The sequence below is a fragment of the Crassostrea angulata genome, chromosome 7 (genome assembly GCF_025612915.1).
Source record: "Crassostrea angulata isolate pt1a10 chromosome 7, ASM2561291v2, whole genome shotgun sequence".
Classification (NCBI taxonomy): Eukaryota; Metazoa; Mollusca; class Bivalvia; order Ostreida; family Ostreidae; genus Magallana; species Magallana angulata.
In genome coordinates this window covers 49,231,389-49,259,342 of record NC_069117.1, presented here as the reverse complement: position 1 = coordinate 49,259,342, position 27,954 = coordinate 49,231,389, and the positions used below count along the sequence as shown (strand labels likewise).

Genomic DNA, 27,954 nt, shown 5'->3' with positions numbered 1-27,954 from the left:
TCCCCTTTGTGTTATACATGTATGCGGCACTTACACCATACGAGTCATAAAAAAATAATATTTCACCTCTCTAAGGCAATAATTTCTGAACCGCTGCAAAAACGCATCAAGTCAAATCTTATGTAAAAAGACCCAAACAGTATGAAACATCGTAGTAACGAAGGAATGAGACACCGACAAAAATGGCGACGCATAATTTGACATGTTGTGATACTGCAGGAGGAGATACTTAGAAAGGATACTGCGGAAAATGGAAAACTAACTTACTACAATGGAAATATTTTTCACACTGTATTGATATGAATTACGGGAAGCGAATCAAGCTAGTGCTCCCAAGCCGAAGTGAAAGGTTAGAGCAAATCCTATGTTGTCCAAACTGAAATATTGTGCAGTAGGCCTATAGTAGATATTGATGTTCTCGTCTTTTGTCATTTACTTAAAAACTTGATTTTTTTTCTTAAAGAATGGGATAGTGTTTTAATTTAACATTGTCTTTGTGCTGTGTGAAATTTGTGGACTTCATATACACATAGTTCTAAATAGGACTAAATATCTGCAACAGTTCATATATGGCTAGAAATTAGTCCTGGCTTTTATCCCTTTCTATTTGTAACCAGTAACATTGGTTACATCGGTAACAGTTTTTGATTATGAATGATTTTCAAACTTTGATGCAAGGACTAATTTCTGACCATATCTACAACAGTTGACAGGCATGAGTATATTGAGTAGGTTTAATGTTACACCATTATAGATAAGATTTTTAAACAACCTAAAATGCATTAGGTTGCAGAAATTTATTATAAAATGGAAGTTAAAAAAGCTGAAGGTGGTATGGGACACCTCTTGATATTGTTGTGGATTAAAGTACAATGAAACCGCAAAATACTTTAACCGTTTTAAAATTTTACAATATTTGACCCAAAAATATGTTTTGAATTATTTGGAGGGGTAAAAAATATAAAAGCCCCAGAGGGATTTGAACTCATGACTTACAGATTCGTAGATAATGTTCTAACCCATTGCGCTACACTGTTAAGTGACTATCTTGGGAAAGAAAAAACTTAAAAATTTTTTAATACTTGATTTAATTGTTTATTTTGATTGTAAGTACGTCACAATATGGAGGTATCCCATACCACCTTAAAAGTAACATACCCTTCTCCATCAAAGGTCAAAATATGGAAAAACACAGATATTTAAATTCTTAAAGCTGCATGGTCCGATTTTATATCAAATTTTATGGACGCTTTATAACGATGGTTATGCAAAGTTTATGTAAAATAATAGACATTGCAGTAGTTTTCCCACTCAATTAAGCCAAATTTCAATGGAGACAAATACGTACAAAATTTGCTAACCAAACAAACGACATAAAAAGGTACCGTGTTATTTCGCCTTATGTTAAAGTGCACCCCTGACGACGAGACGGGTATGGTTGTATTACGACTTTAAAATGACACCGCTTTAAATAAAGGTTGAAATGATCAGACAAATTACAAATAAACATGTGTACGTTTTGTTTGCTAATATTTCTGAAGTTTGCTTTCTTTACAATCGATGCATAGCATTCGGGTTGAATTACCCCAATTATTCGGGGGACGAAACCAAACGGTTTTCTATTCTAAACATTCCCGTGATGCATTTTGGTTTGTTTTTTTCTTTTGCCCAAAAAGAAATTATTTTTATTTACTTTGAATATTTCTAAACTTTGAAAGGAGACTGATTCTGCTGGTGTAAATAGGAGAAAGTCCATAACTTTCTCAGATAAATGGTTTGTATAGAAAAAAATTTGATACCGTTATTACAGAAAAATCGGACCAAGCAGCTTTGATATATATATATATATATTGAAAAACATGATCCTCTTAAAAAAAAATGATACATGAGTCTTTGCCCAGGTGAGCCATGTGGCCAAAATTTGTATTGAGTCAGATAGCATGTATTATATGTTGCATACCTGTAACCCAGTATTTTATACAATTTAAAGCATTTTAATACAATTATATCACCAAAGTCTGCATTTCAATATAGGTCAACCTGGTAGAGTGATATAAGCATGGTGTCATGTTGATTTGTTCACATAACAACTAGTACCCTGGTAAACGTTGTCCAAATAACAAAATCTTAAGAATCTAGGCTTTCGCAGGGATTTTTTTACCCTTTGATTCCAGGGGCCAGGGCCATCAAGTATGGGAAAAATAGCGATATTTGAATGAAATTTGGGGAAAAAATCTTCATACATATATATATATATGTAGAAAAACTCAGCAAAAAAAAAAATTAAATGTTTAATCAACTTTTATCATTTGCAGTATGAAGCTGGCTTAAACAAGCTATGGTTTTCTGTCTTTAGCAGATAAAAACACACTTTTGTCATTTCTTATTTGAAAAAAAAAAATTCAATTTACTATTAAATTCTTATATTGGGAATTTTTAAGTATAATTTTGGGAAAAACATGCACTTTTCAATATTAAAAATGGGGCAGAATTTCAGCCCTGGGGAGACCTTAAAAATATTCCCGTCTTGATTTTATCAGCCAAGTAACTGTACGGTTGAAGTATGACTGTATAACTTTCACATGAATTCAAGTTAAGATAAAAGAGGTTTTGGTACTTAAGGTAGCATGAATTGCTTACAAGTATTGGGTAGGAGACTTAATATAATGACCCAAGTTAGAAAACAGTTTCCAAAAGTGCAAAAGTTATTTATTTTGTTGTCATACAAAAGCAAACTGGCATTACTAAATTTAGAACAAGAGACAAGGAGTGATATCTCATAAAATTTTATGTTATTATCGAGAAGTCTCTTTCCTGTGGTAATTTATGAGGTTTTCCCCAAATTTATGTTGTTTTTTATTTTAAAAAGTTTCTAATCACATTACCTGTGGATTGTCAAATTACTGGCAGGAAGATTTAAGATTTTGGGGTGAATATAGCTCTGATATTTGAAAGATATTGTATATCACACAGAATAACACCCCAGGAATCCAAGTACCCGGTTAACTGAAACTTTCTTTTACCAAAATCTAGATAACTTAATTAGTACATGTATAAGTTGTTGTTTTAGTCTTCAGCTATTAATAATGTGGGTCAAATTTACATTTGACCTTGATCCTGCAGAGATTTATTATAATGTGACCCCCGACTTGTCTTTGGATGTCTGAATTATGTCATATGCACCAGCGGTCAAATCTATCCTACCTTCTCCTTTTCCCCAGTTTGATCATTATCGAAAAATGTAAGTTACGCTAGAGACATATAGTTAATGCCTACTTAATGAGGGCATTACAAGAAATATTATTTTCAATTCTGATTTCCAAATGCTAGTGTTTTTGTCTTATATGTGCTCATTGTTCCCCATTAATTCTTCGGATTTTCCCTGTTGACCAAATAAAGAAGTGGTAAAAAGCAACAAAAACTTGTATTTTGTCAAACTAAATCATTGTAAACAGTGTTGTAGGTAACTCTGTCACTGGATATAAGTTCAGATTTAATGCGCCTTTGATGCCAGGATTTACATGTGTTTTTAAACAGCCAAAGATGTTGGAATTTATGATTGTTGATCACTGACAGTGACATGGGATAGTTTTGAATTGTTTTTTCTGAGAGGGAGAAAGACGCCAACATGAGAGTTTACCTATTAGCATTTATACAATAATAAAATGCGGAATTGCGTCTTAAATGTTACTCAAGCACCATGATGAGTTTTATTCTCTGTCATTCAAAATTGAAAGAAAATCTGCCAACAAACTAACTCACTCAAGTTGTTCAATTCTCAAGAGTCCATTTGGTGAGGCAAAACAAATTTTGGAAACATAGATTTATACAGGAGGGTATTATTTAGTAGGGAGAGTACAAATATGAATATTTTTATTCTGTCCATGGAAATGTAGTATGTAAAGAAACTTTAATTTGTTTATAGCTTATCTTGAGCATTATACTCTATACTATTACATGTACATGTATCATAAATTGTATTGATTTACCAAATATTTTGTTACGTTTTTCAGTGAGTACTCGTTGGGGGATGAATATGATGATGATGGAAAAAGCAGTAAAAGGTTTGCATAATCTTTTTTTTCTTCAGTATAATGGAGACAAAAATAATGTGATGATAGCCTAAATATTGAATTTATTTTGCTGATATGTAATTTCCATGCAACCCAATGTAAAATGCGATAATGTTAGGTCATTACCCAATACCTGACTGGGGCTCATAGTCCAGTACAGGTGTGAACTATCCATACCTGGCTCTGAAGATAATGACATGATCACCCAAATAATGATAATGAACTACTGACATCATGTAGTATCTAAATATAATCAGATTAAAGTTCTTAAAATAAGTGACAGTTAATGTCATCCCAAAACTATATTTGAAAACCATAAAAGCTTTTTACTATAATTGACAAGTAGCTGATGAGGTTGAATTATGTTAAGCATACTACTCAGGTGTAAAGAATATAATTTGATTTAATGAATGCTTTCACTGGGAATTTGTTCTAAGTTGAAATGACCATTCTTTGTTCATGATTTAAAAAAAAATGAATTATTTAAAGTGCTTATTTCAAAATCGATCAGATTGCTCTTTAAGAAAAAAAAAAAAACAGGCAATGATCAAATAATGATTACCAATAGATTTTAAAAATTGTAAACAAAATATGATGCACATTGAAAAAACTTATCAGCTTTATGGGATTTCATCAAGTAACAAACCCATCTTTATATCCCCTAAAGGTTAAAAAAGCCTATTCCTCTGATGTTGTAAAATGCTGTAAATATTCTATGAATTTATCTATTGTTGTAACTTTGTGTCTTTATTGACAGCTTTTTCTCTGATGACAGTAAGGGCGGATCCAACAAGGATGTTACTGACAGGTCAGACCATTCTTCTTCTCCTATAATATGTAGCACAAAGTTTAGTAAACATTTCCATAGATAAACAGAAAAATTACACTGGTATAATTTAACTTAAAAGCTTTATTACTCTTAGACAAATTTCTTAAATACATATCAAACTTCTATTTGTTTTAATCCTTTTAAAACTTTAAAAATACAAGTAAACTTGACTCCATGGGCACAAATTTTATTTAAAAATTTAGTGATATAATCATATGTATAAAAGGGTTTGTATATGCATATACATGTAGTTTAATAGAGCTCTCTCTATTAACAGGGTCAATCGAAACTTGAGCGAGAAAAAGCGAAGAGACCAATTCAACATGTTGGTGAATGAACTTTGCTCAATGGTGTCCACTTCCAGTAAGAAGATGGACAAGTCTACCGTCCTAAAGTCAACCATAGCATACCTAAAAACATACCAAGGTAAGTTAATTAGAGCATACCTAAAAACATACCAAGGTGTGATCAACCACAGCATACCTTAAAACATACCAAGGTAAATCAACCATGTCACATCCATAAACATACCAAAGTAGGGTATATGTAGTATAACAAAAAACATACCAAGGTAAGTTAACATACCTTAAAACATACCAAGATAAATGAACCACAGCATATATAAAATATACCAAGGTAAATCAACCAAAGCATACCTAAAAACTGCCAAGGTAAGTTAATGATAGCACACCTAAAACATATTGAGGTATTTCATTCGGACTCAATTACACCATAGTTAAAAACATAAGAAAGTGAAGGTTTTACGAAAAGATCTCCTGTGGTCATAAGAATCAAGTTTGACACATGAAAATCATACATGAATATGCATAAATTAGATAAACTAGTTGGGCATAAAATTAAACATAAATCAACCATTTTATATGTTAAGATGCACTGTTTAATTATGTAATGTAAATATATATACCAGTATGTCAATTTAGTATGGCAATAATGAAGTTTGTGCTTGGTTACAGAGACTGCAGTACAAGCTCAGGCCCATGAAATCAAGGAGGATTGGAAACCTTCATTTTTATCCAATGATGAGTTTATGCATCTTATGTTAGAGGTATTGTTTTATATTACTTACTCACATACTAAGTCCTCTTTGGGTCTTTTAGCACATAATGTTGTTACCAGAGATCTCCATGCCGGTTTTTTCTCTGTCCATCTATTGTTTTTTGTTTTCCCTCGGACTGAAATGTCAGACTCTCATTGGTTTAAATATGATATCTGATTGCCAGATATAACATTAACTCTGTCTGTCGGCTGAGAATTGGTATTCGGCAATATGGATGAAACTTCACCCATGCATCACAACATTTCATAATTTGAAATAGAAACATGTTCCGTAAGTTCTTAAGATATTTGGAGTAGTTGTCGTCTTTCTATGACATTGATCAACCAGATATATTTCTTAGTCAGTCAGTAACAGACAATTGCATTTTATTCATTGGCTTGTTTTAATGGAAATAATCTTCATGACACCTGTAATGACATTTTTGTGCATTCGAGTGTTTTGGATTTTTATATCCCTGCTTTGAAGGAGAGGGGTACATGTGCCATACGGTAGGATTGATTTTTGAACAATTCCAATGTCAACTTCCAGTTTAATGTTGACTTTGCTTATTTTATGTATTAACATTAGAGTGGAGGTATCATTAGCGTTCATTGGCTCACAGATAACTTGTTTTTATACCCCCGCTCCGAAGGAGAGGGGGTATACTGTTTTATTACCCTTGTGTGTCTGTCTGTCCGTCCGTAACAAAAATTTCTGTCGCATTTATCTCAGCAACTATTTATCGCAGATGCTTGAAATTTTAACACAGTGTTTGTTAAGGCATGCCATATCGTGGGATATATTTTTGTACCAATCGGACGTCAACTTCCTGTTAAATGACGACTTTGCTTATTTTTTAACCAAAATTTTGAAACAAATTTTCGTCAAAGATTTCTCAGCAACTGTTTATCACAGATGCTTGAAATTTATACACAGTATTTGTATAGGCATGCCATATCGTGGGATGTAATTTTTAACCAATCAGACGTCAACTTCCTGTTAAATGACGACTTTGTTTATTTTTTGCCAAAATTTTCAAACAAATTTCCGTCAAAGAATTCTCAGCAACTATTTATCGTAGATGCTTGAAATTTTAACACACTATTTGTTTAGGTATGCCATATTGTGGGATTTATTTCGGCACCAATCGGGTGTCACTTTCCTGTTAAATGACGACTTTGTTTATTTTTAGCCAAAATTTTCAAACAAATTTTCCTCAAAGATTTCTCAGCAGCTATTTATCGCAGATGCTTGAAATTTTAACACACTATTTGTTTAGGCATGCCATATTGTGGGAAATATTTTTGTATCAATCGGACGTCAACTTCCTGTTAAATAATGGCTTTGTTTATTTTTTGCCAAAATTTTCAAACAAATTTTCCTCAAAGATTTCTCAGCAGCTATTTATCGGAGATGCTTGAAATTTATACACAGTGTTTGTTAAGGCATGCCATATCGTGGGATATATTTTTGTACCAATCGGATGTCATCTTTCTGTTAAATGAGTACTTTGTTTATTTTAGCCAAATTTTTTAAACAAATTTTCCTCAAAGATTTCTCAGCAGCTATTCATCGCAGATGCTTGAAATTTAACACACTATTTGTTTAGGCATGCCATATTGTGGGATATATTTCTGTACCAATCGGATGCCAGCTTTCTGTTAAATGTCGGCTTTGCTTATTTTGCATATTCACATCAGAGCGGGGGTATCACTAGTGAGCATTGGCTCACAGATATCTTGTTACTCCTCTCAAATTGTACATATAGCAAATGTTTAAAACTTCCATACATGAATTTAGATTATGGAATTGACAAATCTGTAAACTCTGCTAAAACAGAGCCATTACTGTAATGATGCCTTAGTTTAGTATAACTTGTGAGATGCTGGTATATTTTTTTAATATTTTTTAGCCATAAGTTCATTTTCATCTTAAATGCTAAAATTTGTTCCAGATACATCGCACAATGTATCTATTTTGGATCTAGATTGCATGAATGTGAACTGACAGAAATATACTTCATGTTATTGTAGAGTTTGTTTTATCTAAATGTTGTTGCTGTTTTTTTTTTTGAAGGCATTGGACAGTTGCTTACTGGTTTTCACACAGCAAGGCAACATACTTTATGTTTCTGAGAGCATAACATCATTGTTAGGCCACCTACCGGTAAGTACATAACAACTAACCATAGATGCTAAGTTCAGTATGAAAGTCTTCAGGGTGTTTATTAAGAACAAATTACGTTTGGTATTGACAGTAATGTTAAGATGGTCATGGAATTTTTGGTTTTTATTTTAGTTTTTTTTTAACTCAAAAAGTTATAGGCTGCACATTATTAAATTATGAACTTTATGGGAACATTGACATGCCATTTTTTTAAATATCATTTAAAGTATTTTTCGGGTATTGATGTTATATGGTGTCTGTAACCACTGATTTGTCATAAATTCAGGAAACCTGTCTCAAAAAATAAGTACATAGAATTAGATATATAAAATCAGTTGATAGAGGTATTCTGAACCGTGATTACTGCTAGTAAAATGTAGTGAATGTAAGTTTAAACAGAGTGTAGTGTTATTGAAGAGATTTGTTTATTTTGGATGTGCCCGTACTCAGAATTATACAAGAGATTTTGGAGTAAAAACCTCTAGATTAGATACAAGTAATTTAAACTTTATACTCTTATCAGGCTCTTAGTGATGAGAAAAAACATATATCCTTAACAAGACCGGAGGATTTTAATGATGTTGTGTAAGATAACCAGGACTTGGTGGTTGTGTAATTTGCGTTTCTTTCACATTATTTTAATTAAGTATTGTATACCGGTAGTATTGAGAAAAAAATTTGATCTTTCAAATATGCTACTTTGAAGGCAAAATTGAATACTTAATTTGCTATACATCTTTTATCTATGAGTTGAACCCTTCACGATAACTATGGTACTGATATTTTGCAGGCAAAATTACATATTTTGGTGAAAAATGACATAAAGTCAATTGTTTCAATTACATTATTTAATTACCTACCTACTTAAATTAATCAGGGGTTTATAAAATGTTTCCTTTCACCAGGGGATACTCTGCTGGGTGTGCTCTTGCTTATGATATTTTTCATACTAAATCTCTGTTGAATTGATTGATGTGGAAGGAAGGGTTAGAGTATCGAATGTGTACAACGCTTTACATACCAGTTCTTGAAACATAATCACAAAACAAGGAGTCTTGGGGGGTTATGTGCTTCACGTGCACAACTGTACATCGATTTACTTACCAGAACATGAAATATAATCATGTAACAAGAATTCTTGGAGGCATGTTTGGTTAACTATGTGCTTATTAAAAAGTATATATTTTTTTTAGATTTTTAACGTTTCCTTAAAAAGGTCTCTGATAAGTTCTTATAATGTCATATGGACATTGTTAGAGAAGTTGACGATGATTCTCTTGTGTTTTGATTAACAGGCCGACCTCACTAATCAATCTGTCTACAACTTTATGCACGAAAACGAGAAGCAGAACCTGTACAACATCCTTTATCACTACAGCATGCTGTCGCCCGAGGAGCGGGCAAAAGGTACGGCAATCAAGCCCACTATTACTTGCCAATGGCTTCCTTTCTTCTTATAGAAACTTAACTTTTTTCTCTATATGGAAGAACACTGTACATATTGCATATTTCACATACAATTCTGTAAAAGTGGTTATTTATGTGTGGGGGAAATTAACACTAGTGAGAATAAGCTTAAAGCCGGATAAAATATCCCTGTGAATGTGGTAAAAATATTAAAATATGTGTGAGGTAAATAACTCATCTACATATTTAATATCAACGTTTATTGTTTAATTCCAGAAAACACGGACTTTACCCCCAGTGTAAATAACCACTTTTACAGTATGTCGCCATAAACAATTTAACTAAGGTTAAACCTAGCTTGTAAGGTGTGTATCTGTGTGTATCAAACTTCAGCATATTGTTCAGCTTTGAAATATGATCACACAAATTTTATTTGTCAAGTTTTTAATAATGAAAAGAGAAAAAGGATAAATAGCAAAAAATTAAGTCATCTTAACTTGGGAAAAAGTGGAAATATCCCGGCACAAATAAAAGAACCAATAGTAGTATATATACTCAATTAAAGAAAGCTTGCTTCATTATTTCCCCATTGAAGAGTACAAAGCATTAGTGTCAGGATTCCTTGATTTAAGAAATATATTATTCTTCTGATATGAAGAAAAAATCTTTACTGACGTCAATTCTGGTGCTACTATACCAAATTTACGAGAGGGAAAATCCCTTTATTAGATCCTAAGTACATCCATTTGTCCAGTTTTCCAACTGCTAAATTTGAATTACTGGCTATTGATGAGAATTGATGTACTGGCAAATCAGATGTCAAGTATTTTATAAGTTTTGTTGTTTTTCTATCAACAGACATATAAAGTTTGTGACAACATCTGTTGCTATACAAACATTGTGATAATTGTGTTCCTTTTGTGTTTTTTCAAGATTGTTCATAAAGATTAAAGTATATAGGAAAAACACCGTTTTTTCTCTTAACAAAAAGATGGCAATTTGCATTTCCAATAAAATCTACAAATTAATTAACTCTCCACAAACTAATCAATTGTACCATGTGTGGTATGTTAATAAAATATCACTGTGTAATATCTTTATTTAATTTGTTGTTGTTGAATGTGACAAAAAATACATGTACAAATGTATTTTAAATACCTGAGAGCAAGTTGCCCAATATTTTATCTGCCAAAATGAATGATATGCAGTGAAACTTCTCAATACCAGCACCCCTTAAAACCAGCAACCCGTCAATAATTTAGGAAGTCCTGGCCAGGTCCCTCTTATTTTCTTTGATGTAAACCTTTAGAAATCTGGGCCGTCTGAAAACCAGACCCTTGCAGTTTTTTGTCGGTGGTCTTTAATAAACATGTCAGAGATTTACTCTCATCAATCCGGCATGCAGCCAGAAGGACTGAGGCTCCAACTGTGGTTTCATCAATATTTGTTGAATACCAATTTTCGTGGATTTTGTTATTCAGTTGATCAACGAAATTAAGTGTTAATTGAAGTGCAATTTCTATTAACATTTGGTATTGATAGGATCATTGGCCACGAATCCTTGAAACTTCTCCACAAAAATTGATACCCTTGAATATTGATGAAACCACAGTATCTGATAAAAAGTGTGAAAACAAAAAGTAAATCCACTTTATTACAGCTTACAATGCCTTTAAAGGGTGTAAATTATTAGTCCATGTCTCTATGTCATTTAGATGTCTTTTTTTTTCACTCATATCTTTTTACCGTATGAAAATTTACATGTATGTATGCCCCTAATGATTTGTATTTTGTGTATTCTATATAAATGTCCTTCTTGAACTAAACTATTTGGTTTGAGCAAATAAATTGAACATGAAACGATGAGTGATAAAAAGTGTGTTTATTCTGACTTTAATTAGGGTCTTCCGTTTCCAACGGAAGACCCTTTTGTTTTTCTTCAGTTTCTTTTTATTATTATTTTATTTTTTTTTTTTTTTTCTGACTCCTTCTCGGCTTTATATCTCAAAAACTTTTCATCCGATTTCAATGAAATTTTCAGAGCTTTTGTAAAGTTACCGTGCCTCAAAGATGTTAAAGTTTCAGCATTAACGTCTCTTCCGTTCAAATTTGGCGGCCATTTTTAAATTTAAAAAAAGTAATTTTGTCCGGAAGAAATCTCCGTAAACTTAAAAGATATCGCTTTGAAATTTTTACTGATGATAGATGTATCAATTCTATAATGTACTGGGGGGTTTAAAATTTTGTTCATTAATTTTGCTCAAAACCGGAAGCAGTTCCAATTTTTGGAAATTTTCATTTTTTTGAACAAAATAAGACAAAACTACAGTCTTATAGAAATGGCCATGGTGAATTCAAATCTGAAATCCGTTTGAAAATCGGACGATGCATTACAGAGATATCGGGGTTTAAAAATTGATTTTTCCGGAAATTTTGTTTCCACGTCCTCGGCTTAAAAAATAGCGTAATGTTCAAAGTAAAATTAATTCGTACCAAAAATAATTGTTAAGTCGTGCTTGAACACATTCGGATTTTTTTTTGTCAAGTCGTTCTTGAAATTAGAAAGGTTTTTGTTAATTCGTACTTATAAAATCATTCGGATTTTGTTAAGTCGTTCCAGGAATAATTCGATTTTTTCATCTTTTTTATTTAAGTTACTCTCGTTGTTGGTTAAAGAGCTCTGCTTCTTCCAGGAACTTCCGGTTTTTCTTCTGACATTAACGGAAGACCCACTCTTTGCTTTGCAACGAGCTTTGCTCTAGTCTTCTTTTTCTATTTCTTGCATTGAGTAAAGCCTTTAGCACCAGTTAATTCCTCCTACAATATATTGAACGTCAATAATACAAGTGACTTTGTTGTTGAGATAAATAGTTCTTATGTAACATTGTATATTTTTTTTTTAAATCTTATCTACAGCCATTATATTTCACACACACATTTTTTCTTTATTAACCGGTATACTTCTAGTATGTTCTAAAAGTATATTCGTAACAAGGTTTTAATTTATACTTTCGTCAATGTAACCAGTCTTTCAATGACAGTTTGTTGAACATTACTGTAATATCTGTGGATATGCCTATGTGTTAAAATTATTTTTTAAATAAAATTAAGTTTGTATATATTATCAGTAAATATTTATCTGTAATTGCAACAGTTTGGTACACTGTGCTAAGATAATTAATGGGACATTTGTTGACAATTGGTAGAATATTCATCACCTTGTTTCACTTGTAACTTGTTTCTGATGCATTATATCATTATGTATATATTTACATAAATAGGTTAAATTATTGACCGATGTCTAGTTGTTATTGAACCAGGGTAAACAATCAACCCCTGTAATACAGCCATTTTGTTCAGCCTGCCGGTTTAGAGAAGTTTCACTGTAGTTTGATGTCCCTATTCTGCCAAATTTTTGTCCTGCTAAAAGAAAAATGCTAATTGTACTTATCGAGGCCGAGTACAGATCGAGTATGCACGCTTTCGCGCAGCGTTGTGATGTCATCTTTTTGCTTGGTTGACGCCATGGCGTGATAGCTTCAACTGCAGATATTCAGCGAAATTTGCTGAAAATAGCTTGTTTGATGCGTAAAATTGATATTTTATTGTGGAATAAACCTAATGTTTCGAAGTTTAAGCTATATTTGGGCTCGGGTCGAAAACGTGAAGAGGGTTCAGCAAGCCTAGCCCTATTTCATTTATTTTTAACCCACCTAAATGTAGCTTAATTCATAAATTTCAAGACAGTAACTATGTATTTATATTAATGACCCTTAACATGTGATGTTATATATTTATTTATTACTTAAATATGTCTGAATGTTTTAATAATACTATAAAGATCACCATTTCCACCTTTATCATATAAAAAATAGCCATTATCTGACAAATCTGGAAAATTAGGCATACAAAAAAAACTTTGATAAGACCCCTGGAACAAACCAGGAGGTAAAAGGTTTTTTTTTATTTGACCATTTGATGCCTTTTAGCAATAACTTTAATATGTAGAGCAGAAAAAGAAATCTCTAGGGCAGAAGATTAAAAAAAATGTAAAAAATGTGCAAAATTTATACATTTCAAGCAAAATCCCATAGGGTCCTATGTTAAAAATTAACAATTCTGAGATGACCCCTTTAACAAACGGTGTGGTAAATGTCTTATTTTTTTTATCTTAAAATATTAATTATATCAGTAAAAATTCATGTAAAAAATTTCATTCAAAAACCTAGGGCAGAACAAATTAGACCCGGCCTCGTTAAGTTTATCGAATTACATTATAATAATATTTTCGGAAATATGAAGAATTTTCCATATTTTGAAAGTAAATGAAATTCACAATAAATCTGCAGTATACATATTCTATTTCATTGAATGAATGCATTGTGATACTTCTACTTCAATTTCAAAGTAATAACTTCAGTTTTTTATGCAGATAAATGGTTGTTCTTTTATTACTGCTTTATCTTCACCTACAGTGTCTTCATATGAAACAAGTCTCTTTTTTCTTTATCAGAGAAAGACCAGCTATGCTGCACCTGTCACTTCCGTCGAGGGACAATATCCCCAAGCAGTAGCTCTCTGTTTGAAGTAGTCAGCCTGTCTGGGTTCCAACATTGGAGCAGGGATAAATGTAAGTAAAATTGCCTAGCTTTGTATAGAGTTCCAAACACTGAAACATGATAAATCTCAGAATCGGTAAATAAAAAAAGGCCTAGCTCACCATCTCTTTTTGTGAAGGGGTTGTTTGATTAGAGTTCCAATACTGGAAGCTGTGAAATTGGAAATGTGAGTTAAAAACCCAACACCTCATGTGTGAAAGTTCTTGTTTTATCATATTTTCAGCTCACCATGACGAAGTCGGGGGGAGCTTATGCTATACCCTCGGCGTCAATTTCTGGACATCATCACATTGTTTAAGTTTTTGGTGCCGGTCCTGTACCGTATATACTCGCTTATAAGTCGGTATTTTGGGAGTAGAAATTAGAATAAAAAGTAGGGGTCCGACTTATAGGCATGACATACAATCAGATAATTTTTCCACTGAGTAAAACTTCGTTTTTGGGTGCCATTTTGCTTCCAACTTTTTACTTGCGATCCCTTATACTTGACATGTTTATTTTTTTATAACTAAAAAGATAAACACTTAATAAATACATTGAAAGTTTCGACTGTATTTCTTAATATATGAACAAGGTTTATTTGATAGTATTTTTATTTAAACAGGCAATTATTTACGCCTGAGGTGATAATAGCTGTAGGTATAACTGTACTCAAAACAAAACAAGCCAACACTGAGTTTAGGAGGCTAATTACCAACCCTAATCAGTCAGTAGGGGATAAAATCACTGTCATTTTATTTCCAGTAGCATTTAAAATAGTTTTTGATCTATAATCAAGTTGTAATGAGTGTTTAAAAAATATAATGGCGTCCAAAATCGTAAGTTACAAACTTCAAGAAAGATAACTCTGTTTACAGAAAACTATTAAAAAACATGGCGTCTAAAAGCGATCTAGTGGGATTACAGAACAGCAATTTCTGTTTAATACTTAAAAATTAAACACAAGAATAATTGCTGGTCTGTTTAAATAAAAAAAAAAAATAAAGATCGTTTTATAATTATTCATAATTAATTACACCTGAGGTGATTATAGCTATATTGTTGGCTGTAGGTGGCATGTCACCTAAAACAACACAAGCTAACACACCACTTTTAAAAGGGGCTATACCATCTTAATCAGTCAACACGGGATTAAATCACTATCATTTTATTTTCAATAGTATTTTAAATATTTTTAAAGCTTACACCAAGTTTTCATCAGTGTATCAATAAAAAAAATGGCCTCCAAAATCGAAAGTTATTCATCCAGGATAGATGTCTTAACTGGACACAACACTTTTAAAATGCATTGCATCTAGAAATGATAAGGTCAAACACCAATATTTTTTTATCTAGAATAAAGTCATGCTTGATAAAATGTGCTTATTTGATTGGCAATCTTTAGACTAATTATCCAGAAAAAAGTACCCGACTTATAAGAGGGTCAATGGCAAAATCTTGAAAATAAACTTGAAAAATGGCAACCGTCTTATAGGCGAACAATACTTATAGGCAGTATATGTTATTACTTGTCCTATCTTGACCAAACTTGCATGGATGATGCATTTGGACGTACTTATTGAAAGACTTGGATGCTGATTATGGGTCATGATTTGAGATGCTGGAGGAGGTTAAGGTTTCTGGAGAATCTTTTTGTCTGTAAAATTTGACCAATGTTGGTCATCCCTACTCCCAATGATGGCCTCTTTCGTTTGGGAGACTTTATAATCACCCCGATTATAATTAGGGTCTTCCGTTTTCAACGGAATTTAAAAATTCTGCTTCTTACTGGAACATCTAGCTTTACTCTCGACATTAACGGAAAACCCACTCATTGTTCTGCAACAAGCTTTGCTCTAGTTACATTTTGTTATTGTATGAATTCCATGTTGATACTTCTCTTTGATTTAACCAATGAATAGAGTGGAGGAGAGTGTTTATTAGTGTATAAATCCAATGTCACTGTCTCTCTTTGATTTGCCAGTGAGTAGTGTGGAAGAAGAGAGCAGTCAATACAGCCTGAGCGGCCCCAAGGAGGACACCTGCTTCTGTTGTACGGTTCGGCTACAGAACCCCCAGTTTATCCGGGAAATGTCCATGGTGGACGAGTCCAAAACAGAGTTTACCTCACGGCACAGTCTGGAGTGGAAGTTTCTATTTCTAGACCACAGGTAAATCCACACAATCTGGTTCTATATAGTAATTACATTTTTTAGTCTCTCTTTGTATTAACAATTTGGGAAATTATGAAAATTAGGAATTTTTAAAATCTTGTTAGCAAAAAATTTATTTGGATTCTTTTCATCTTTAACAGGTATATTTCTGTTAGCATTTCCAAAACTATATTTGATTTTTTTTATTTCAATTGAAGGGTTTATATGCATGTGTTTTCTAATCATTCAGGGCCTCTCCTATTATTGGGTACCTACCGTTTGAGGTCCTAGGGACCTCTGGATATGAGTACTACCATCCAGATGACCTAGATCAGATCGCCAAGTCACATGAGCAATGTAAGTACTTTTATTGCATTTAAAATACATTGGTATTGAATGCCTTTGACTTTGTATGGTTTATTATACCCCCCCCCCCCCCAAACAAAGTTTGGGGGGGGGGGGGGTATATAGGAATCACAATGTCCGTCTGTCCATCCGTCTGTCGGTGCAATCGTGTCTGGTCCATATCTTTCTTATGGAGAAACATTGGAAGTTCTTACTTCACACAAAGATTGCTTATGACCTGAAAGTTTGTCATGACCTTGAACCAAGGTCATTCGTTCGGGCAAGGTCAAGGTCACTGGCAGAAAAAATGCAAAATTCGTGTCCAGTCCATATCTTCCTTATTGAGGAGCATTGAATGTTCTTACTTCACACAAAGATTGCTTATGACCTAAGGGTGTGTCATGACCTTGACTCAAGGTCATTTGGGCAAGGTCAAGGTCACTGGCAGAAAAAAATGCAAAATTTGTGTCCATTCCATATCTTTCTTATGGAGAAACATTGGAAGTTCTTACTTCACACAAATATTGCTTATGACCAAAGGGTGTGTCATGACCTTGACCCAAGGTCAATTGAGGAAGTTCAAGGTCATTGGTTTCAAAGATGCTAAATTCTGTCTGTGTCATGTCTTGTATTAATGGAAATATTAGAAGCTAAAATTTGACACAAAGCTTGCTCTTTTCAGGCCACATAAAATTATTTTTAGATTCTCATTCCCGTCTCTCTGAAAATGGCCTGCCCCGATAAAATTTTTCTTTGGGGAAAAAAAATGTGTGGAAAAAAATTTCGGAAAAATTGGGCTCAGTTTACCAATAATTCAAAATGTTTAAATATTAAATGGCTGCTTGACATGTGGATTTCGTTTGATACGAGTCATGGTTGTTAATAGAAGGATGCAAATGTCCTCATGCAATAACAGTTAAGGCGAGAGAAATTTAATTTTTAGTTTTACGGATTTTTTGGTAAAAAATTTGGGTCGGAGGAGGGAAAATAAAAAAAATAAAAAAACTGGGGGCAAACTTTTATTAATCAAAATTACATATTATTTGCTTGAACTTATAATATTAAGTTTAATTTGTCCACTATCCATTGTGTACTTTGTGTTTGTTTCAAGATCATTGGTATTAACCTTACTAAACTTGTTCAGGATGACATATTTTCTTTGCTTTTCATAAAAACTTTTAAGCCAAACCATGCATGGCTGACCTCCATCTTAAATACTCCATGTTATAGAGACGCTTACACTTGATTTTAAAAGCTCCCTTTGTCAAACGTTTTGCAGATTTCAAATAAAATAAAGTAATTTTAAAACCAAGATCGGTCAAACTTGAAAATTCCGGAAAAATTTCCGAAGATACGAATTTTTTTTCATTATTTTCTTTTTTACAAAATCGGAAAAATCGGGTCGGCGGATCCGTAAAACTAAAAATTAAAGGATAGAAATTGGTTTGTTTACTCCTATTAGCATTATTTAACAGTTTTAAAAAATAGAGCAGTTGTTATTTACAGAAAATGGACAGTGAAATAGATTCATCCAATATTTTCTATAATAGCAAAAATACACGCGTTATGATTTTTTTCTTAGCGGGGGGTATCAATTGTGAGCTTGCTCACAGTACCTCTAGTTTGGTTTGGTTTGCATTGATATGTTCTTGGCACATCAGTGGCTGTTCCAATACATTCAAACATATGAAAAGAATAGACAAAAATGAATGATCATATAAACTGGACTACCAGTTTCACATATAACTATACATTAACTCATTAATTTTGAATTCATTTGTGATTTACAGAGCAGTTTATGAAAATATGAGGAAATAACATTTATTTTACATTTAAAAACCCTGTACTAAATACATTGTGCATTCTATTGTTATGATCATTATATACAGGTGCACACATTGAAATCCAATAATTTCATCTTCATTTTCTTAACCCTTATGTAAACCTGTTTGTACCTCCCCAATTATATATACTTCATGTACTCCCAATAATAAACACATATCCTTTACCTCTTTTTTTTTACACAGTGATGCAGACAGGGGAGGGAACTTCGTCATACTACCGATTCCTGACCAAGGGACAGCAGTGGATCTGGATCAAGACTCGCTACTACATAACGTACCATCAGTGGAACTCTAAACCCGAGTTTATTGTGTGTACCAATGTAGTCGTTAGGTAAGGCTCTAGACAGCTTCATTGACTGCCTTTAAAGCAATTATTGTGTTTTAATTTCTGTAGAACATGAGTCCTCAGACACTTTTAATGCTTAAAAATTGGGTTTTTGTTTTTGTTTTCTTAGCTATGCCGATGTTAGAGAGCAAGTTTACAAGGATTTAGGGATTGACTCTAAATCAGAAAACTCTGAACCTTTCCTCCGAATTCAGCGAAGTCCCTCTGTCTGTTCTGTTACCTCAGGAGGGAGGTCGCGCTCCAACTGGTCGTCTTCACACTCCATTGACTCGGCCAGTACAGATCAGCACGTCAGTGGTAAGTTGAGCTAATTATTATCAAAACTGGTTCTCGCTTTCATTAAATCAGCTGAAATAGTGGTTCTAGGTTAAATTATTAAAAATTCAGAACCTGAGGCTAAGAGGTTTGAGCCATTGGGCAAGGCAGATAAAAGCATCATGCATGCATTCTAACTCTTAAAATCTCTAATCCTAGATATCTTCAGTCATCTGTGAGGAGTGAGGTTTTATGACCCATTTATATATTTTATGAATATTCTGGTCCCCTATATATTAGAACTTTGCCTTAACAGCTACAACATAATGATGTGTTTTTTAAAATAAATGAACTTTCTATTTACTGATTTTTAATTTGAAAGGATTGCATTTATATTACTCATGATACATGTTTCTTGTATAATGTAAAATATCTCATTAAAGTTTTGTTTTTTTCATAACATTTTTAAAAAATAATGGATTGAATGAATGTTGTACATTTATATGGTTTCCAGGAAACCACATGTCAGATAAAGAGAGTGTGGAGGAACTTCCGTCGCATATAACGAAGGATCTCCCGCACACAATGACTCAACACAAACACTTACAGTTACTTCTCCAGCAGCGCTACCTTAACCAAGCCACCAACAGTGAGCCCAAGGCTCACAGATACACGGAGCCCGCGGCCAATAGCAACAATTTACTACAGGCCAGCCCAGACAGGATGGTAAGCTTAGGCAACATAAAATTAGTTTTTAGATTCCCATCCCCTCTTTTGAGGAAAAAAAAATCAGCTCAGTTTACAAAAAATTCAAAATATTTTAATGGCTACCCTAACATGTGGATTACGTCATGTTTGTTATTATTTTGAGGGGGAAAAAATCGGCTAGGTTTACAAAAAATTCAAAATATTTTAATGGCTACCTTAACATGTGAATTACGTCATGTTTGTTATCATAAGGATACAAATGTCTTCATGCATTAACAGTTAAGTCCAAATAAAATGGAATTAAAATATTAGTAGTGTGTTTGTTTACTCATATTAGCATTTACAATTTAAAAGAATACAGCTGTTGTTATTTTGAGAACATGAATGGTGAAAAGGATGGTTTTAAAAAAATAAAACATAATGAATAAAATTGACCCACCTGCCCCAAATTTTTGCAAATCAGGATGAGAATCTAAATATTAATTTTATGTGGCCTTAGATTTAATTTTTTTTTTTTGGGGGGGGGGGGGTTATTTCTTGTAACAATCTACTACAGGTACAGTTTGAGGTTTTGAAGGTTGTATTTTTTGTCTTAACAATGTACCAGATATTACATGCTGGCCACGAGAGAATGGAAAGTGTACAAGCAGGTTTTAGGTTTGGCATGACGAAGGAGTATTCATGTATTGGGTACATGTCAAAAACGGTTCTTTAAAAAATCTAAGTATTTTGTGGCACATTGAGGCCAAAAACTGGTTGATCTTTTTTCTATGTAATTATACCCCCGCAAACGAAGTTTAGGGGGGTATATTGGTTTCACCCTGTCCGTCTGTCCGTCTGTCTGTAGACGCAACTTTGTCCCCCCTATAGAATTTTTTATTACTGCATGGAACAGTTTGAAAATTTGTACATATGTTGAACACCATCTGAAGATGTGCACCTGCAATTTTTTTTAAGATCAGACAAGATTTAATGATTTTATGACAGTTTTCATTTTCCTTATTCTATATATTGTACACTAATGTTGAAAAGTAAGGGAGGTAATCCTTACAGATTTTATTAATTAATTAATAGAAAACACTCTAAAATATATTTATATAAATACATCCAGATGGAGTTTTTTGTCTTTATGGCTTAATTAATAAAAAAAAAATTATTTTTTATAAGTATTCTATCAACTGACAATGCAAAGTTTTTGTTTGTCAATGATAAATTCTTAGGAGCTTATGAGAACATCAAAGACAAGTGTGGCTGAATTCATTTGTCCCAAGGGAGCCATTATCTGAGCCATGGTTCAGATGGAGCATGTGTTTAGGGGAAATTGATAATCTGTAAAATGGGTGATGGTTTTGGGGCTATTTTAAACCGGTTTCATGTAAACCAAAAGGTCTATCATTATAAGGAAATAAATAATATAATTATTAATAAAGAAGTTAAACTATTTTTAGAGGTTGTTTAAATTTATTTGTCAAGTAATTTGATGAAGTGACCCTATTGGGCATTAATTTAAATGAAATTCAAAATTACTGATATGATTGAAGTGTTTTGGCAATTTTAAAATTGTTTGTAATATTAAATTTTCTTTTTTACATATTTTTACATAGTATGGTAATTATGGTAATGTTTTGGGAGTTTATTAAATTTAACAAGCTCATCAAAGAAAATCATAGTCCTATGGGATCAATTTTCTGATTTGGAGTTCAATTGTGCCATAGGAGAAAGTGAGGAAAATTTGAAACAACTAATTGCATCTGTCAAGACTCTTATTAGAAAGATATTGAAAGTTTTATCAACAGAAGAGCATTGCTTGGCTACCGGTATTTCTATTCACTGCAAAGGGAGGGGTTATTGTCATTTTGTTGGTTTTTCTTTGAATCAATTAAATTAAAAAAATATATCATCAAATACATACATTTGTAAATGTATTACTGTTATAGATATGTATTTACAGTGAAATTCTGACAATTTTGATTTTAGTTTTTCTTTGTTAACTATTTTTTTTTTTTTTTACATTTCTAGAATTTTTTTTTTGTATGTGTTCCAAACCTTAATTATTATTCAATTCAATTATTTGTCCCATTTGAAATTAGCCTAGCGGGGGTATTAGTCCCATTAGGACAGTTCTAGTTGCATTTGGCTGTTTTGGCATTAAATTTACATATTTACATTTTTAAGTGACTGTTTGATGACACAATTGATTTTGTATTGTATTGTCCAATAAATTCAAATGCTGTACCATTGGGGTATAATTATCCTTAAAATTCTACTGTCTCTGGTAAATCAACAGAATTTAATGACATTTGGAGACAGTGCTTTAGATAGGGTATTGAACTAGCTCTGCTTACTCTGATATTTTACTGATCATGAGTCTTGGTAAACAAGTATTTTTTCTCAGAGAAACTTTTATAAAGTTATTCAGTTGTATCTTTTACTACAAAGTTGATGTAGATTAAATTTTTTGCAAGCTTTTGATTGTGTACTTCATTGAGGATTCTGGTTGATCACCATAGTTTTAAAAACTATTAAAAATTTGAGTAAAATGTTTATAAATTTTGACTTTTAGGGAATGATGTCCAACAGAGGTGGAGCTGACAATGTCTCATCGACGTCTCACATTCCGGTGATACATCCTGGTCGACAACTTCCTGTCATTGATGGACCAAAATCTCCGGTATAATTCAGGAAATCTTCTGTGTTCATATTAAAACAACCTTTTTTAACCAATTCAAAAAGTTTCTCGTATGTTAAAAGTAACACATACATATCCATTAAGTAAGTTTCTGTATTATATAAATTTATCTGATATGTATTCTAAAACAATTTAGGGGTTTTTTTTTTTTAGAAAGTTTTGATTTACAGTTAGGTGTACTATGATTTGTAGCTTTGTTATGATAAAATTCAATTCATCTTTGATTGTCTAAGAAAATAATCAATAACATTCAAACATTTTTGCCTATCACTATTATGTGTGCCTGTAAAATGTATGAATCGGAGCTATGTTGTATCATCCTTTATTATCTAGGGGTACAGTTAATCTTAATTTTTGTTTTTATTGATGAAAAATCGAATGATATTAAGGAGTGAATTTTTTGTAAACTGTCCCAACCAAGTTAGTTTAGGATAAATTCAGTAGATGTAAATTTGTGCCTTAAAATAGGTTTCTCCCAACAAAATTTATTATACCCTTGCGCAACTTGTTGCGAAGTGGATATAGCATTGCTGCTGTGCGTGTGTGTGTGTGTGTGTGTGTGTGTATGTATGTGTGTCTTCTTCACTGAGCTTGGAAGCAAGATTTAAAGAAAACCCTTGCACAGATATTTCTCAAACTTTGTACACTTATTTGGCATGGTAAAAGGACAAACCCTGTAAATTTTCAAGTCAAAACGTCAAATGCTTTTTAATATATCGTTAAAATAACAGAATTTTAAACAGAAATATTATGTACGACTTGACAATAACTACTTCCGCTTAACTACTGTGAAACTGAAGTAAAAGTAAGCAGTTCAAATCAACAACTTGATATTTTTTGGTTTAGATCTAGTTCAGGTAAAAAGAAAAAGCTATTTGTAGCATTGTATACCAGTATACCAGTACAATTTGGTCTCCTCAATTACATTTACATAACTAAATATTCCTAAATAATGCATCCCCCAGACAATAATTCATGTCGCAGGGAATGCTCTGCTTAGCGGTGCCCTTGTTTTTGTATGAATTCAGTAGATGTCAAATTAAATAAATGTGATTTTTCTCACAAACATGTCTTTCGTTTCCTAGGTACCACAATTATTTCTGACTCCAATACAGAAGCAGCTCCATGAACAGTTGAGAGAGAAGTCCCAAAAACTACAACAGGCTATTCTAAAGCAACAGGAGGAACTCCAACAGATCACACAGCAACTGGCCATGGCACAGCAAGGAATGCTCCCCCTGTCAGATACATCTATCCCTAACCCAGGTAAAGGCTGCAGAGTGCAATGTTGTGGGGAGAAAGTGTTCATTGAAATTTCATACAATTTTTCCATCACAGATTTCTTCAAGATTTGGAATAAATAAATTACATCTCTTCATCTTTCTGGTTTTTTTTCATCTTCATTTTTTCTTCAATATTTGAGAATATACTATATAAATATTTACATTTATATTTTTAACTTTGAAATGGCATTTTATAGGTGCGCCTGTTCTTATGAATCCACCAATTGGAGCCACTGTGATGACCAGTGCCCCACTTAACGTGTCGGCGGGATTTCCCATGCAGACATCAGTAACACCATCCCTACCACCAGAGCAACAGCAGTTCATCCCATTCCAGTTATTGCCTCATGACACAGAATCAGTGTTCTCTTACACCTCAGACTGAGGCCTTGTTCATTCTCAGGTCACTTAGAAACTCATGTTACAAGATTGTTTGTATTGGAGAAGAGAGTGCCATTTCAATTATGTGAATGTGTAGTTTGTGTAGTGTTTCACAGACATTTTTCTGCCAAGGCATGAAAATATAACGAGCTGCTACACGTGTGTTTTGTATTTGTTGTTGGGTTATTATTAGACATATACTTTAAACCAACTTTTATGTGCTTGCGAAATATTTTTGCAATGTTCGCAAGAGCTTTATCGTTTGCAAATATTTCTCGCCACGATTCAGTCTTTAAATGCCTCTGGTATATTACCTATTTTCCACATTGTTTACATCTTGTTTGCAAAAATAGTAGCTGCCATTATATCTTCAGTAAATCACAAAATAAATTTGTCGCGAATAAAAATTGGTTTACAGTATATATAACTGTTCTCATCATGATGCAGGGGAAGACAGAAAATTGAGTCATTTTCTTCATAGAGCCAATGTTAATTCTGAAACTAACATTTTTGTAGAATTCATTTTCTACTGAAGGAAGAATGTTAGCTTTTCTCTTCATTATATTTATAGCTGTTTAGGGAAAATGCAATTTCATTGCAATAATCCAAGATTAAGAAGATAAGCTGTGTTGCCCACATATTAAATCATGTCATTTATTGTCATTTCTGGTTATGCAAAAGAATAAGTTGATAATCCTTAAAAAATGGTGTGAATGATGTAAGCAAGTAGGTGCATATGGTTCAAATAACAAATAAGGTTAGTACATTAACTCATCAACCAGAATTTATAATGTTGAAAATTGATGCTATCATAAAGCTTTTGTATACATGATGTTTTGATATAGGATATATTTACTTCAATGTACATGTGTATGGGTAAACGTTTGTTTGATATAAGAATTATTTTATTCAACTTTATATGAGTGCATTGAAAAACTAAATACCTGTATATGTTCTCTCATTAATATTTTTTAATATTTGCAACTCATTTTTTTTTACATCAATAACTCTATCATCATTGTATAGGTTACAACCTGTTATGTTCTCTCTGACATGATTTGAACTTCTGTATCCATGACTGTAACTTTATCAAGTCTGTAACTTCTACCAAAGATTGCAACCAGTGTCTCCGACCTCTACGTCACTGGCTATAACCTCTCTAAAAATTTACTTGTTTATCAATGACCTTGACCTCTGTGTCAATAACTTTGACCTCTATGTCAGTGACCTCAACCACTGTCAATGACTTTGGCCTCTGTGTCAGTGACCTTGACCTCTTTGTCATTGAAATCAAGCTCTCTGTCAATGACTTTATTACTGTCAATGAGTGTGATTATTTTTCATGGACTGAGGTTTCTGGTTTCAGTTTAATTTTTTTGTCACTAAAAAAAAAAAATTATCAACTTCAACTGCTTTAGCTTTGTACACAGTTTTAGCATTTACAAAGTCTTTTTGCAGCATTTTCTCTCCATCTTACTACAAATACTGGCTTTAAATCTTTGTTTATGTCACTGGTTAAATATTGCACACTTACGGTATCAATGTTTGGTTGCTAATCATTTTAACTTCGAGTTTGATAGGTTTAAAAACGAAATGTAGTCCCCTAATTTATCCTTGTATTCTCTACATGTAAAAACATAAGTACGCACTTTGACTCTGTTCCTCATACATTCCTTTGTACTTTGAGCAAGATGGGCTGACAAATTGAATTTTTTCTTTGTTTTTTTGGTCATGGTTTTGTGAGTTTTATTACACTTTAAACTAAGAATTCATGTTTCTTTAATTCTGTTACCTGTCTTGTATTATGGTTGTGATTATTGATGCCAATGAAAAATGAACGTGCTCACTGATATTATTCCAAACCCCATTATTTTGTAATGTACAATCTTACAAACTGGTATGCTGTCTTACATTTAAATCTAAGATTTACTCTATGTAACTATGTCCAGTAACTCAGTGATTGATATATAGTTGTTTGTTAATAGGTTTTCTATATGCATCACTTGTTACCGGTATCTGAATCGTATCTTTATGCTCTATGTGCAGGAGATATACCTTTCAATAATAATAATCTTGATATCATAGGTCATTATATTTGTATTGTTCAAATGTTTTTAGAATTGTTGTTTTGGGGAGGGGGGATTTCAAAGTGGTGGAACTAAGATTTAAAAATATGCATTACTTTAAATTAAGCCAGTTTCTGTAATCCAGAGAGAGTACCATTGTATGTGCTATTAATTTTAGATAACTTTCGAACTGCTTTAACGTTTTTTCTTTCATATTGAACCTGTTTCATTTCCTTGCCAGTTTTTTCTGATTTTTTAAAAATGTTTACTGTTTATCTTGAAGCAAAATGATACATCTCTAAAGAAAAAGACATTTGTTCATATTGAAATTATGGAAAATATGTCTTAATTTTCATATCCTTTTGTGTGTTTAGTAGAAATAATCTGTCAAAATTGACTTAAAGTAGAAGAAATATCATGGATCTGATCAAGACTCAAAGATAATGTGATTTCTAGAAAATAATGCGATATGAATCAGTGTCGGTATTTGACCAGGGCAGTTTTTAAATTAATTTGCCAATATATAGTTTTTGTATGCATATGGCTCTTAGGAGACATTTTGTTTTATTATCATAATGGTAGTGTCAAAATATTTTTTAATTTTTTCGTCTTGAGATGAATTATAAAATGAAGATATGGTACAATATTGCACAACATTTTGATAAATCTGTCAGTGATTATTTATTTGAAGAATCTTCAGAAGTGAAATGGAGAGGAAAACTTGGCTTAGTCAACGAATCAATTCTGTCAATTAAATATGATTAATATATGGTGCAATAAGGCATTAAAAAGATAGATGATATATATGTGTCTAATATATATATTTATAATGATATAGATGTTAATTATTTTGTTGTTGATATTAAACGTGCACTTGTACAACAATTAGATTTATTTTTATTTTTTGTTTGCTGAATCTTAGCATTAGGTTTTGGATGCTGGAAGAGGTTGAAAGTACTGGTAATAGAAATGGGCTGAACAAAAGAACTTAATTACAGCAAAGTTGTACATATTTTTAGTCTCTTGGAATGTCGTTTTGTTTAACAAAATATAAGATAATTCATTTACAACTTTTTTTTATTTCTATGATTATATTTTAGTTATTAAATTAAAACATTCATTAGTTTGTGATTAATAAGCATTCAGTTATTTGGTCACAAATCGGAAATTCTTTTGTAAAACGAAACCCAGGTTAGTATTGTGGTACCTGCCCTAAGATGGCCATATTTAAGTAACTACTAGTCCAATCTTATTAATAACCAGACTTGGTTATTGTATTAGTCTGAACCAAGTCAAACTTGTATTGAACTGTTCATGTACGTAACCATGGGTGTGTATCATATATAGTTAACTAGATGATGCACAAAAAATATGATGCAAGAAAAATATGGATCTAGAAATAATTTAATGGTAGCCTATAAATCAGTACATGTACTAGCTAGCTCTGAATGCAGACCCTGAGCTAAGTTAAAGTTTAATTACTGGTTCCTATACCTCATATGAACTTACATGGTTGATTTAAGATTGTGAATTTATAATAAAGAGTAAAGAGTATAGTATGATCGATACAAATTGGTATGATATTTGTATGATATTGCATCATACAGCTGTAGTTATAATACGTGAATAAAAAGACGTGTAACAAACATTCATCATATTTTATCTATTTGAACTATTCAATTAATATTAATCCATACCCCCATTATATGTATTGATGTTATGATAGGATACAATCACACATTTCATTTTGGGTA

At 32.4% G+C, this 27,954-nt stretch overlaps 1 protein-coding gene across 1 annotated transcript; it reads left to right on the top strand.

Moving 5' to 3' along the window:
• Positions 1–178: 178 nt before the first annotated feature.
• On the top strand, positions 179–27,088 carry LOC128192771 (circadian locomoter output cycles protein kaput-like). The gene is made up of 16 exons (XM_052865729.1): positions 179–349; positions 4,014–4,064; positions 4,831–4,881; positions 5,180–5,328; positions 5,877–5,968; positions 8,036–8,125; positions 9,421–9,532; positions 14,046–14,162; positions 16,115–16,301; positions 16,534–16,640; positions 18,656–18,803; positions 18,928–19,115; positions 19,588–19,799; positions 22,345–22,452; positions 23,556–23,736; positions 23,951–27,088. The coding sequence occupies exons 1-16, from the start codon at positions 300–302 to the stop codon at positions 24,136–24,138; spliced, it is 2,031 nt and encodes a 676-aa protein (XP_052721689.1). The 5' UTR covers positions 179–299; the 3' UTR covers positions 24,139–27,088.
• Positions 27,089–27,954: the final 866 nt, after the last annotated feature.